At 34.9% G+C, this 14787-nt stretch overlaps 1 protein-coding gene across 1 annotated transcript; it reads right to left on the bottom strand.

Annotated features, from left to right (window-relative positions):
• Positions 1-598: 598 nt before the first annotated feature.
• LOC127871977 (uncharacterized) lies at positions 599-14211 on the bottom strand. The gene is made up of 12 exons (XM_052415302.1): positions 14123-14211; positions 10488-11235; positions 9871-10036; positions 8352-8492; positions 8018-8131; positions 7599-7802; positions 6682-6750; positions 6081-6181; positions 5552-5678; positions 4092-4324; positions 3042-3199; positions 599-2851 (listed from the first exon to the last, which is right to left on the bottom strand). Exons 2-12 carry the CDS (start codon positions 11196-11198, stop codon positions 2686-2688), a joined length of 2190 nt encoding a protein of 729 aa, XP_052271262.1. The 5' UTR covers positions 11199-11235; positions 14123-14211; the 3' UTR covers positions 599-2685.
• Positions 14212-14787: the final 576 nt, after the last annotated feature.

Below are 14787 nucleotides of genomic sequence, written 5' to 3'. Positions count from 1 at the left end.
CAATATACATCTTTCTTTCATCCCAAGCAGCCAGAATAGTTTAGATGAGCATATTCTTATATATATATATATATATATATATATATATATATATATACATGTTCTTTTGATGTTGTGCGGGGACAAATTGCATGATACAAAAACATTTGATCTGATGATCTCAAGCTGATTACGTAGACACAATCTGTGTTTGTTATTATTAACCCTTGGCATGCTGGGAAATTTGTCGTCTGCTTAAATGTCGTCTGCTGAATTTCTAAAATAAGCATTTTCTTCGATTTTTTTCAAAGAATACTATCAGAATAGCAAACAGTTTGGATCCTGATGAGACGCCACGTTCTGTGGCGTCTCATCTGGATTCAAACTGTTTGCAAAGGCCTTTAAAATTCGGTTCCCGCACTGAAAGGGTTAAATGCAAAATAAACGCGTGAGTCTAATATTCCACTGCAAAAAAAGAAAATGATAAGAGTAGTGATATTGTTTCTGATATGTTTTATTTTCTACTAAACAATATATCCAGAAGGCAAATCCCAAGTGGACAAAGTAAGCAGACGGTGCTTAAAGTATAAAACAACTTAATAATACGTTCTATGGCAGCAATACATATGTGTGTTAATAAATATTGGACTAATACATTATTAATGATCGATAGTATGTACATGATATATCAAATTGTAATACAGCTAGTTAAATACAGCAATCTATCAAAAATACTGTATTTGACATATATTAGGTTTTCTAATATCAATTTGATAATAATAATACGTTGTACTAACCCGAAGTAACACATTTCGTTTCACGAGGCGCATGCTTATGATTCTAATATGTATACAGCATTTTGTACATGCTTGAGAGTACCAGAACAATACATGATAGTAATAGAATTTTTTCGGATAATATGCTAATTAAGAGTTAGCTCAAATAAAATGCATGTCAATTACGACTCATGCATGTAACAATAGCATTAGCATAAGTATTTGCTTGATTTCTATACGAAACTAAATATAGGCAGCCCAAAGGCTCTTGTAACATTACAATATTTACTTTAAATGATTTTATTAAACGGTTCCTGTATCTTTACAAACGTACACACTAAAATGTATTTAATCACGACGTTTGATATTTATAAACAAGCATTTCATAAACCTTATACAAACCACCTACGAAATCAAAATATAGATGATCCAAAGTACATGTTATATGCTATATATATGTATAGTTGTTTTGAGGACTTTGGTTCAACATGGCATAATAGCTGTATTACAATGCATGCCAATTTATTATTACAGCCCTGTTGTCGTAAAAGATCTTTAGGAACCTGCACGATGACTGCATTGAAATGATAATATTGGCAATTGATAAAAGTAGTCAAATACAGTATTTGCAGTACCGTTTAAACGACCATTTAACACATGCATGTGTCATCTCGGTACAAATGTATTACTATCCCTTACTTAAAATGAATTATACACGTAAAAGCATACTTTGTTGAGCAATGTATTATTTTCAGTTGTTGATAATTTGATTATTTGATATAAACATAGCTTTTTAAAGTCCAGTGCTTCATAGATACAATTAAGGTTGAAACCAGATGTATGCGGTACAAAACACATAAGAATACATTTAATGGATGCGTCAAAAGGTATATTGCAAATATACCTGACAGAAGAGATCAATATAACATCTCAACATTTCAATTAATAGTTAATTATTTTATGTTATCAACTCGATGCAGTTGGAATGTCTTTTTCTGTAAATTAATGAAATATATGTTAATCTTTGTTTTATATATAATGTCATATTTTATAATATTCCTTTCGGTTGAATATATTATTATCCAAGTGAAAATATCGATTTCATCGAAATATACACTTTTGTATTTGTTGAACCTGGTAAAATATCGAAAAACGTGTTAAGCGTTTATTTTCACTAATGACAACGCAATAATGAACATTAACTTCTTCTCAAACAATAAATGAAATGAAATAATATAACATACTACAGAAACCACAATTATAGTATATTTATTCTTAAAAAACAACACCAAAGTAATTTTTTAATCGTGCTCCTAATATCCTACCAGGCTGATGAATTAGAGAACATACCCCATAACACAAAAGAAGGATGTCAAAGATAAAACCTCAAAAAAGTTGCAATACACAAATATTACTTAGAAGTTTGGTACTAGTTCACACTTAATCACACTCACTATATGTCTTAAACGTTAACGTTAATATGCAAATATACATACAATTTAAGTTATCTGTTAATGAGACAATTACAAAATTACAGTTCAAAAGCTATATTTTAGACATGTATACGTAATGCATGGAATAAAAACATGCTATAGCGTACTGTGTATTTCGATGTTTTTGCTATAACTTGCTGTACATGAATATAAGACCTGATGGAATAGGCTTCAGCCCCACACAATACCGTGGTTGCAAGTCACATAAGTTGTAGCATATCAGCATTGATAAATGTCAAAGACCATTTAAAGTGTTCAAGTATAATATATTTTTTCTCCAAAAATACAATCTTTTACTTTGGCTGATTTATTGATTTGAAGTAACTTGATATCAAATATATAAATACTCCCATTTTAAATACTACACAAATCACTCATATTCAAATCTGGTCAGGAGTTTTGCCCTTTGGACATTTGACTCCTTAACAATGTATGTGTCAGTTCGTGGTTATCGACTGCAAAGCCCACACTAATTTTGACAGCGAAGACAGGTTACGAATTTTCAACATATCATTTGTACATCTGTAAAAGAAATCTGGCGACTCTGTCATCATCTTCAGCAGCAATGCTATGTCATCTCTGTTGATATTGGATGGTAGTACACTGAGAGGGAAATAATCAATATCTGTTTTTGCAAGACAACATGAAAACAGCAAATTATTAATTTGAATTAATTACAATAATTGTTCCTGCATTGTGTTTATTCTATGTGCAAAAGCAAAATAACAAAAATACACTCACACAGCTAAAATTGTTAACGTATGTTTATACATATTAAACAGCCATTTAATACCTTTTCAAACCATTCGTATCGATCCATGTTTTAAGTGCAGAGTCTGTCCATTTCCTCACAGAGCCAATGATTTCCATGGAAACTAATACTCTGTTCGAGGAACTCGGCGCGGATGCAGAATCTGCGTGGTCAAATGCTACAACAGGCTGTGTATGAATCTGAATAAGATCAATAAAGCTTATCACATTTATTATTTAGACGTTACAGAGTGCGTCGTTATATCCTATAAAAGGAGGCGCATACATCTGAATTTATAACATAAACATATAAGTTTTTCATTTTTAATTTAGATGGCTTTTTGTTGCACATACATACTGTATTTGAAGTATAAACAATGTTAAAGCGAGATTATAAGATTTTCATATGTGTTAAATTGTAATATATTGATAAAAATATGTTACAATAACACAATAAATATATAATGAAGACGAATTTCATAAAATGCAGCAAAGACAAATTAGCGTCCCGAGCCAATTGTGACGAAGATATTTCGTGCATATTTTCCTACAATAACCGAAGCATTCGTCTTCTTAGTTAGTGTGTATGTCTTATGAATAGATATCGTTGCAGGAATTTAAAATGAACCGTTAAACTAAATTTAGATTCACATCGTACATGCATGATTTACATGCTGGCGAATTCGACTGTACAAACAATTTCTGTTTAAGAATTAAATATCAGGCTAATTTTGCAATTTTCGACACATTTTCTTCTTAACTTTTATTTTAATTTATATTAAAATATATGTATAATGATTGTTTTACACATTTTACATAAATTCATAAATATTTGACAAAATCGTATAATCTCGCTTTAACGATATCACTTTGAAATAATGCTTTTCAACATAAAAAAGTATGTAAAGTGAAGTTCATAATTTCAGTCTCCCTACAATATTCAAGTGTATGCAGATTGAAAAGTTATCATACGCATCAATTCACAGATGACAGAAACGTGGTACAATAGTTCAACCCAAATAAACATTAACTGCAAACTTACGACAGAGCATGATGTACGAGATTGAGATTTTGATATATACCATAAACATACCTTTGTAACAACTTCTGGTTGTATGCTTAGTTCTGACTGTAGACCTTTACTAGTCCAGTGCTTTGCTAATTCCCGTATGAGGGCATTCAATTTATCATCAAAAGAATATTTTCCGCTGAAATCGTAGAACAACTTAGCCCCACATATGAAACCTAGCCATCCATCCGGGTCGTAACCCCTGTCCATCTTCAAAGGTATTATATTCTTCTTCTTTTGGAATGCATACTCGGCCTCTAACATAAATAATTATTTGTGTCATGTGTGATTGTTTATCTTTTTACTCTACACACATATCAATTGCGATTTGTAAATGATTATTTCGTATAACTTGAATATAAACAATTAACTCACTTTTAATCAACATATGTCGAATACGAAGAATCATATAAAAAATCAAACGATTGTTTAAATAATAATTATACGTTTACTACTAGTGCTACAACAAGAACAGCTAATACCACTACTACTTATACTTCTACTATTACTACTACTTCTACTACTACTACTACTACTACTACTACTACAACTACTATTTTTTATTCTACTATTACTACTTCTACTACTACTACTACTACTTCTACTACTACTACTACTACTACTACTACTACGACGACGACGACGACGACGACTACTACTACTACTACTTCTACTACTACTACTACTTCTACTACTACTACTACTATTACTACTACTACTACTACTACTACTACTACTACTACTACTTCTACTACTACTACTAATACTACTTCTACTACTACTACTACTTCTACTACTTCTACTACTACTTCTACTACTACAACTGCTACTGCTACTGCTACTACTTCTACCTCTACTTCTACTATTACTAGTAGTAGTACTACTAATACTTCTTCTACTACTACTACTACTACTACTACGACTACTACTACTACTACTTCTACTACTACTACTACTACTACCTCTACTACTACTACTGCTACTACTACTACTACTTCTTCTACTACTACTACTACTACTACTACTACTACTACTACTACTACTACTACTACTACTACTACTACTACTACTACTACTTCTACTACTACTACTACTACTACTACTTCTACTACTGGACTGCTACCGCTTCTACTACTTCTTCTACTGCTACTGCTGCTGCTGCTGCTGTTACTACTACTACTACTACTACTTCTACTACTACTACTACTACTACTACTACTACCACTACTACTACTACTACTATTACTACTACTACTACTACTACTACTACTACTACTACTACTACTACTACTACTACTACTACTACTACTACTACTACTACAATTACTACTGCTACTACTACTACTACTACTACTACTACTTTTACTACTACTATTACTACTTCTACTTATACTTCTACTACTACTACAATAATAATAATAATAAAAATAGTGATATTAACGTTTATCTGAATTGTTACTAGTCAAATATTATTAAACGCCAACCTGCTCTGCAGTTAGGGCTGTTCTTGTATTTCTGTGACACGCACATCAGTACTAGTTCTGCATTCTCCACTGCACTGGCCATTGCTTGAACTGTTGACCCTCCCATCTCGTCAATATCCATCCAAACCTGGTAAAATTCAGCTGGTAGAATTTAGCTAACATTCAAACATTCACATAAAAGTTTAAACCTATTTATTTTAGCTCGATTGCCTCGAAAGCCTTATACTCTCGAGTACGTTGCCAGGGACTAACAACCCTTACATGGTGTCTTTGAGGGAGATCAAAAGAACGCTCCAACATTGAGGATCGAACCAAAGACCTCCCGGTCGCCAGGCGGACACCATATCCACTACACCACGGCGACAACACATATCAGCATTCTCAACGGCTTTGGGTAAGAACAATTATTTCTGCAAATTATGAATGTAGTATATTTTAAACACAATATTATATATTGTTAAAAAAGGAATCATCAATACATAACTAAATATTCAATGTAAAACTGATATAAGGTATAAACAATGTATACCTTAAACTTGTTTTCTTTCAGTTTGTCTCTGATGGCTTTCAGTAATTGTTGATTATCCCACTGGTACGAAATCATTATGTGACCTCGGGGAGCGTCTGTTTCTGTTAACAAAATCAATAAACATTGGACGTTTACAGATAATCAAAGAAACACAATAATTTGAAAATAGGATACGGCAAGTAGACAACCCTGATTACATTAGCATCATTTTTTCCGAGAGTATCAATATAAATGAATCATATACAACGCTAATATTTATTTTAATTTTAAAATTAACATAAATGTTACAAATCAATTGATGATAGGATCATACAAAGTAAACAATCATTTCAATAAAAAAAGCTCGTCAAAACCAATGACCACAACATAGAGAACAAAATAACAGTCAACTCAAGAAATTACACATTTTACCTAAAATTGAATGTTTTTAACGGAAAAACGTGATTAAAATAGACACGTGTTCTATCTATGTACGCTATAGTTTTGTTTAGGGAAAATCACATCTGAAATAAATTTATATATATCGATGCGTGACTGCAATATAAATATATTGTGCGAGCCTTAGTTTTAGAACAACAGAACATCTGAAACCTATAACCACCTTTAGTTTCTGCTCCTTTGTTTTCTTCGCGCTCTACTTTTTGAGAAATGTCCGCGTCCAGTCTTAGTGCTATACAAAATATATTTATATATTGCTGTATGTGTACTTTAAATACACAAAACAAGACATGTAAAGGTAACAGGAGAATGACATTTTGAAAAAGTATTTGCAAAATTTCATTTACGTAAACAAAAGTACGATTCAACGCGACTAATGTTGCAAGACATTCACATATTTTTCTATACACCAAGATAACGATATAATTGCTAAAACCACTCTAAAACCAATGCAATCTTAGTCGAGATTTCGACTTTTGTAGGCTTTAAATGATCAATCTGACGTGAACATGTTTTTGTCTATCAGAAGTAAAAGCAAGCGCCCAATATCGAGGCCCAGAACGGTTTTAATGTTGAAAGTTTAGCGGAGCATTTAATGTAGTTATATTTAAAAATGTAAAAATATATTTGAGATCAGGCTATCATTAAAATAATCCAAGACTATCGTTTAAAATCACTCGTGAAAAGTTTAGAATAATGGTTGTTAATGACTACGCAAGGGAATCGTGTTTATTTACAGATAAACAATGATAAAACAGCATATATTTATTAAGCGTAAATAATAACTTAAAATTAATAAAGTTTAGTTTAAGAGGCGTTTGTCTTTACAACATATATAAGATTAAAGATATAAGATTTTTCGATTTAAGACCTTATTGTGAAATTTTATGGCATTACCTCCCCTACCCCCACATATTAATTAAAGTTGCCTAGAACGCGGGGTTGTATACAGACCACATTTTTTATATTGACCGCGTAAGTATAGTCTAAAAACTACCAAGACCGCGTAACTGGCACTATGTATTAGTATATATATATATATATATATATATATATATATATATCGAACGAAACCAATACCAAATATCCTAAACTTCTGGATTTCCGACGATGCCAACACATCTCTGAGCGTCCACAAGGCACCGTTGCATGCCTTCCGTATCCGGGCATCTTCAGACGTTTTTAGTTCAAATAACAACTCCACCAACCCTAGATTTTCGTTCTTTGCCACCTTCTGTTGGTTGGTCTTGTCAAAACACAGTGCCCACAGGGCGCTTACACTCTCTGAAATATACATTCGCATCATGTATAAAGTGGTAGAGGTTAAAACATTAATTTTCTTACTTTAAACTGTAACCCGCGTTTTATAAAGAGAGGTAGGGCATTTTATTGAACTTTCGTCCGTCCCTTCTCTATTTCGCCCAACGGGCATTTTTGTTGACACTTTCACATTGTTTGTTTTCAAAAACAACTAGTTATGATGAGAAGAGACATATTACCACACCGTTCCTCCTCGTCGTTTCCTGTGAGGCCCATTTTCACGAGCAATTCCAGAGCCCCGATTTGAACTAGCAATTGCTTGTTTGCGTCATTCTGTGCCAGCATTCTTACAACTGTCGAAAGAACAAGACCTTAACGTGAATTTTGCAAAGCATTTTAGTTCAAAAGAGTGCTCAAAGAAAAACACATAAATCACTAAAGCAAAGTCAACGTGACCTTGTTTGTTTACCTAACCATACGACAATAATTATAATAGAACGCTAATATTACGTTTATAACTGATCCTGAATAAGACATGCGTCATACTCATACAAAAGCGTTAAGTGTTCATACTATAGGCGCATTCTTTGCACGACCATCCATCGGAGGAACGTCGCTGTTTTGAATTAAGACCATTCTCAAGCACTTTCAAGAGATATTGGACCTTATCATGGGCTGCATTAATGATATCGCATTCAGCCTCGTTGATGATCGCTGAAAAGTAGGCAAACTTTATACAGCGTTATCATCTTTACAATAACATCTTAAAACCATTGTCGACAAATTGGATGGAAAATATATTTCACATGATTATTTAAAAGATTACATAACAGGCTCTTAGACAAGGTTGTGAAAAATATTTGGACGAGTACATAGCTGGCAAACTATTTCAGATAAGCTTAAAGGTGAGTCCAATATGAGCATGCCCTGTATGTACAGGTAAATACGCAATGTATGTACAGGTACATACAATTCAATGTTTTGTACATTTGACTTTTAAAGACTATTTTTATTTTATAAATAATACTTTCTTTTAATTAAATTGAACTATTCACACTAAATATACATAACAATGTCAAGTCCGAGGAGGACAAGAAGACCAGCACTTACGTCATTTCATTTTAATTATTAAATACAAGTAAACGTATCCAAAATATATGCAGTAAACACATACGATCGCACACTACGTTCTTGTTACTCATCATTGGAATTTATATTACTTGTTTTAAATTGTGTTTGACTTTTAAATAATGTTTAATTTTATAAATAATATTTCTTTAAGCTTATTGAGCTATCCACGCAAAATATCCATTATAATTTCAAGTCCGCAAAAGAGTGCCGGCGCTTACGTCATGTCATTTAAATTATTTTATACAAGTAAAGATGTAATGTCGCTGTGGGGCGTGAGTTGTTCACATCGTTTTTCTTGGATAATAAACCCATGACGATTATTAAGAAGCTTTTTTAAGCATTTGCGACTTATTATTTAACCGCTTTTTGCGGATCTGCAATATTTGTTTACGTTCTCGCGGTATGAACGGTGACACCAGGGTGGATGGTATAAATGGAAATATTATATTATATGGTTATTCAACAGCGTTGTGTTCAATAAATGTGATATATGTGTACGAGTTGGCAGCGCACAACTACATGGGAGGAGCCGATAGACGAGTCAAATCTGATAAGGAAAGCCGTTAACGAGTGCAAATATATCACAGTAGTGTACACAAGGCTTTTATATACGGTTTTAATTATATGACTTTATCTATTATTTGATTTGTTTGCATTAGTCATGTCTATTATTTATAACAACGCCAATTCCGCAAAATAGCGCGAGCCTTTATGCAGTTTAATGACGCTCTATCCTGTAAGTTGTAAATGTATCGTTTTTCAAGAAAAGTTGCTGAACATTAAATAAGACATATTGTTTATCAGTTTTTCGTGACGGATTTTCTCGATCCGTCCTAATCGGAATATATTGGACGCACCCGTGTCGAATATGGTAGAATATTAGACGGCAACGTCTTACGAATGACGGCAGCAGATTGAATTGAAAATAATGCCGTAAATGGATAATAACATAACTACGAACCAGCTAGTACTGCTAGGGCAAGAAGGCTACATGTTTCATCCCAGGAGGTAAGGTACGGCTTTATAACGTCAGTGAAATTGAGGCTCCGGAGACGATGTATATTCGACCTCATCGCGATATTGTGTGCAACACCCAATAAAGTTGCAATAAGTTCCAAATCATATTGCTGCAAAGAAGACAAGTGAAGTCATATGTGTTTTTTATATTTGCTTATCATTAGTATTATTATTTCAACAATCTCCTTGCGGTATATCAATTAATATTTATTACGTTATAACGTGATCAGCCACCACTTGCTTGTAAAATTAGTTTGCTACAAATGCTAAACATAATATTCAGAATGCCAATGTTGTGAATATTGTACATAAATGTTGGATATATAGACATTGAGCTAATAAAGAGGTCGATTAAAAACCTTGAGTTCCATGATTATGTGGTTCATTTGGCAAGTATAGTATATTATCAGAACAGATTATATATTATCTGTCTGTTCTGTTCAGTATATTATCGAAATAAGCAACGAAAGTTTGGTCGTCTGACAAGCATGCAGGTGCAAATATTCCGAAGAGTCTATAAGCAATATTACGAAAAAAAAAATATAAATGCAAATACATTACCGATAACTTCGATTTATCATTTTTAAGATGCCTTTCAGTTCTTTCTTCTAGCATCTTTTTGATTGTTTCAAGGTATTTTTCATAGTTGATCAGTGAGGTTACAACGTCATCAGACTCATCGGAATAATTCAACGCAATTATTAATGCCAATTTTGTTATGGTATAACCGGGCATGTCAACAATCCCGTCCGAACTCACTAAACCACGAATATGCATCGACATTACGCACTCACATAAAATGTTTATAAATTTTGTTTGTAGCAAAATATTCGCTACTTCTTGTTGGAATTTTATAATGTGTTCTAATGACGCTAGTTTAAGCATAGTGCACGCTTCGTAAAATAATTCAAGTGTAGCTTTTATTTTCTCAACATAAAGTCCATCATCGTTCAACTTTTGCTTTATGGCCATTGCCTCTAAAGCACTTGTCCTTAACATCATGTGTGTTTTGGTTGTAAACTCGTTCAATTCATCTTCGGACATGTAAGTGACTATGCTCTTGCCAGCCTCATCCTCATCCGCCATTGAAGAATTATCGCCATTTGAATGTTCAGATAATGACAAACTAGTAGTATCTGAATCTGACATTTTAGATTTAGTTGAAATGATGTTTGAAACTTTAATAGAAAGGGTGCCCTGACTTATTGGAGCGCTGGGTGTTGGCGGTAGATGGATTTCTCTATTGGCCTCATTTGATGGAGCTGATCCCATTGTGTATATCTACTTGTGTCAAGTTTCCCTGTAGTACCTACAAAGCCATATACAGTTTGTTACAGAAGATACAAAAGAATAAACATGATATTATACTTTGTTATCATAAACAGGTACAAAAGAACCTCAAATGGTATGACATTTAACCAATTCAAAATAGGAAACAAAAAACAACCTACAAAACCTGATTATGCTACTGTAACTTTTTTTGTGTTATTTAAGTATAATGTCGATCTCAACTTCTTTCAATATTTATTAATAATTAATGAAAAAGTAATCAGTAACTGTTCAAGACAATGATTGTTCTAACTTGTTTTTTTTATTTTACGACTGCAACAATTAAATAACAACACATTGTTTAGTTAACTGGTTTAATAATACTATGTCAACATATTTTGCTTTCCAATACCGATTACGTGAATATAAAACAACATATTATAAAGTATACAACAACATATCTATTTAGTATAAAAAGTAATTAAAGTGTGGAATTGAATAGCCGCAGCGGTACAGAAAAAACAGCCAGTGGTAACCACGGTACCAAGGTTGGCTGTCATACGTGACCCGGATTGTCTTGAAAAATTATGTCTACCGGAGGTGGATGAGCACCCGTTAAATTACCAATGTGAAGTTACGCCATTAGCAGCAACACCGATTCCCAATTAAAAAATGTTTCAGGAGCGATGAACTAGGAAAACCATACACTTGACTGGGCTAAACCTAGTTCTACCAATCGCTCGACAGACACTATAACACACGATACCACTTATCGCTCCACCAGCGATTTTACACTTTTTTGGAGTCCGACATTTACACACTTCATAACTCGGACAGCGATTAGACACTTTAAATTCGGACAATTATACCACTAATCGCTTCACCAGCGATTTCACACTATTACACACTTTATATTCGGACAATTTAACCACTAATCGCTCCACCAGCGATTTCACACTTTTTAGGTCCGACATTTACACACTTTTAAACTCGGTCCATAATACTATTTATCGCTACACCAGCGATTTCACACTTTTACACACTATAACTCGGACCAACGGTTACACACTTTTAAAAACGGACCTTCAAACAAAGTTTTTGAACTACGGTATTGCTACTATGTTATAAACTTAAGGCTATAATTTCTTTGACATACCCGAAAGGACCCGCTGATGGTACACAGTAGCGCAGAGTCCATTCGTGCAACTGTGTTAAGTCATTGTCTTTAAGGTTAGCCTTAAGAGATATATTTTTTAGAATAAGTAGGCATTTACCCGAAAGAAAACGCTAATGTAACAAGTAACGCAGAATCCATCCGAGCAAATGTGTTAAGTCAATGTCGTTAAGGTTAGCTTTAAGAGATATATGTTTTAAAATAAGTCGGCATGCCCATCCGACCCCGGCAAACAGAATTTTCCGCCACAATAAATTTTACAAATTTATCCACCATAAATTCTGGATTAGCTCATTATGAATACTTCAAGATGACGTCGCGAATACAATCGAGGTATAGTTCCAGACCAACGTCCGATAGATGGACGCCATCACTGCGGAAGAAACCTGGCGTATCGGAATCGACCGGTACCGACACCAATTCAAATTTCGCAAATTTTGCCGCATGCAAACGGCCCCAACGATTGATGCTCTTTCTTTTCCGGTCAATCCACCGCTCTGACTCGCCGGCGCCGCTCAAATTCAATCGAGGGAGAATGTCAATCCAAACCAAGAGGGAATAGGGAAGAGCAACCCGAATGTAATTAAGTTCACGTTTAAATATGTTTCGTAATTTTGCGGAGGACATATTGCGAAGGTCATTGCTCCCTAAATTGATGAAAATAATGTCCGGTGTTTTATTCAAAAGCACGTTAGATTCTACTGAAGTCCGGAACTGGGCCCATGACATCCCGCGCATGCCCCACCAACCGATTTGTTTCGCTGCAGGGGTGCGAAGGGTACGTGTGCCTGTCTGAATGGCGCACATGCCGGCCCAGTACGGGATCGAATCCCCGATAACCCAAATATCTGAAAAAAATATATTAAAAAACTTGCTTTGGAATAATGCTCTTGAAATCTATCGAATATACGCGGTATACGCCCACGACGACCATTGCCCCATCAGCTTGATGGCGACTGGCGGGATACCCTCGGAGGCTAAGTCCGTGGCTCTACCTATCCTGAAACTGTGAGTTTTAATATGATGATTATTTAACTTGCCGGACAACAGACACTTTGATAAAACAGATACAAATTGGTTCCTAGTGACTGGGCGACCATCGAGGTGGCAAAAACACGGACCGATGCTTTTGGGTCGAACTGCGAGATAGTTAATGAGCGACCGGACGGGACACAATGCGGACTCGGGCTCCTGTGGAATTCCTGAGTGTAACCGGAGTACCGCGTTGATTTGTTTTATATTTTCCAATTGTGATAATTACGGCGTGTTTATCCCCCTGTCATACTTATATCGGCGAATTGTAACTGACAACTGCTTGTTGCGGTTGAGACCAGTTCACTGACCCGGAATAGACCGAAATATGCCAGCATAAACATGGCATTGAATAGAGCGTGTTCAAAGTCATTATAACACACCTTAGCTAACTGCGAGACAATAACCGCCAGCAGTTTTCGTGTGATAGGCGCCCGCGTATCGACCGTGGTTCGCGACCGAGTACAGCCTTCAAGCATTTTCTTTACTACAAAAATGTTACTGATATCGTACCATCCCTTATTTTTATGAATATAGGACAAGCCTGAAATGTAGCTCTTGATAGATTTAGCAGATAAACCCTTTTCGAAACAATATGCTACGAAGAGAACTACATGTTGTTGATCCGCGGGCCAGTTGCTGCTGAGACTATATGCAGATCGAAAATTGTTGAACACGCTACAAGCGGTATGATACGAACGCCACTAATTTACCGACATACTATTGAACATTAACGCCTTTGCTGTACGTTCAAGACGTTGCACAGATGGTCTGAAAACGGTGTCGGCATGGGATCTGCTTCCGGAGCCAGCTCTCGAAATTTGTTTACCTGAAACCGAGATAATGCATCGCACAGTACGTTCCGAGATCCTGGTACGTGGCTGGCTCGAACAATAACATTTATTTCCAAGGATCTTAAAGTGAGGGTTCGAACAAGATCCATGACCATATCGGTCTTGGACGTCAACTTGTTTAAGATATAAACCACCGCTTCATTGTCGCAATGAAACAATATCTTTTTATTTATTAAATCCTCGCCCCAGACAAACAGTGCAACTACAATTGGGAATAATGCGAGAACAGTTATGTCATTAGTTACGCCCTTTTTTCGCCATAAATCCGGCCAGCTAGCGTTACACCAGTGACCTTTAAAATAAATCCAAAAACCAAAACCAGACCCACCAGCGCTATCTGTAAACAATTCAGTGTCAACATTGGATATCCAGTATCGGTCGTGGAAAACCGAAACGCCGTTGTAATTGCGCAAAAATGTCAGCCACATTTCGAGGTCTTGCCTAACAGCACGTGTTATACGTATGCGGTGGTATGCTTTTGATATGCCACAGGTGGTGTTAATTAATCTCCTACAAAACGGGCGGCCGACTG

The sequence above is a fragment of the Dreissena polymorpha genome, chromosome 3 (genome assembly GCF_020536995.1).
Source record: "Dreissena polymorpha isolate Duluth1 chromosome 3, UMN_Dpol_1.0, whole genome shotgun sequence".
Lineage (NCBI taxonomy): Eukaryota > Metazoa > Mollusca > Bivalvia > Myida > Dreissenidae > Dreissena > Dreissena polymorpha.
The sequence above is the reverse complement of the archived record's forward strand: the minus strand, read 5'-3'. Positions and strand labels throughout refer to the sequence as shown.

Excerpts from the sequence above, each read along its gene's own strand:
- LOC127871977 (XM_052415302.1), bottom strand. The coding sequence starts at position 11,198 with ATGGGATCAGCTCCATCAAATGAGGCCAATAGAGAAATCCATCTACCG. Across the intron at positions 8,132-8,351 it reads GTGCAAAGAATGCGCCTATA|TTGTAAGAATGCTGGCACAG; the intron begins GTATGAACACTT and ends TTCTTTCGACAG. Across the intron at positions 7,803-8,017 it reads CGACGAGGAGGAACGGTGTG|AGAGTGTAAGCGCCCTGTGG; the intron begins GTAATATGTCTC and ends TGTATATTTCAG.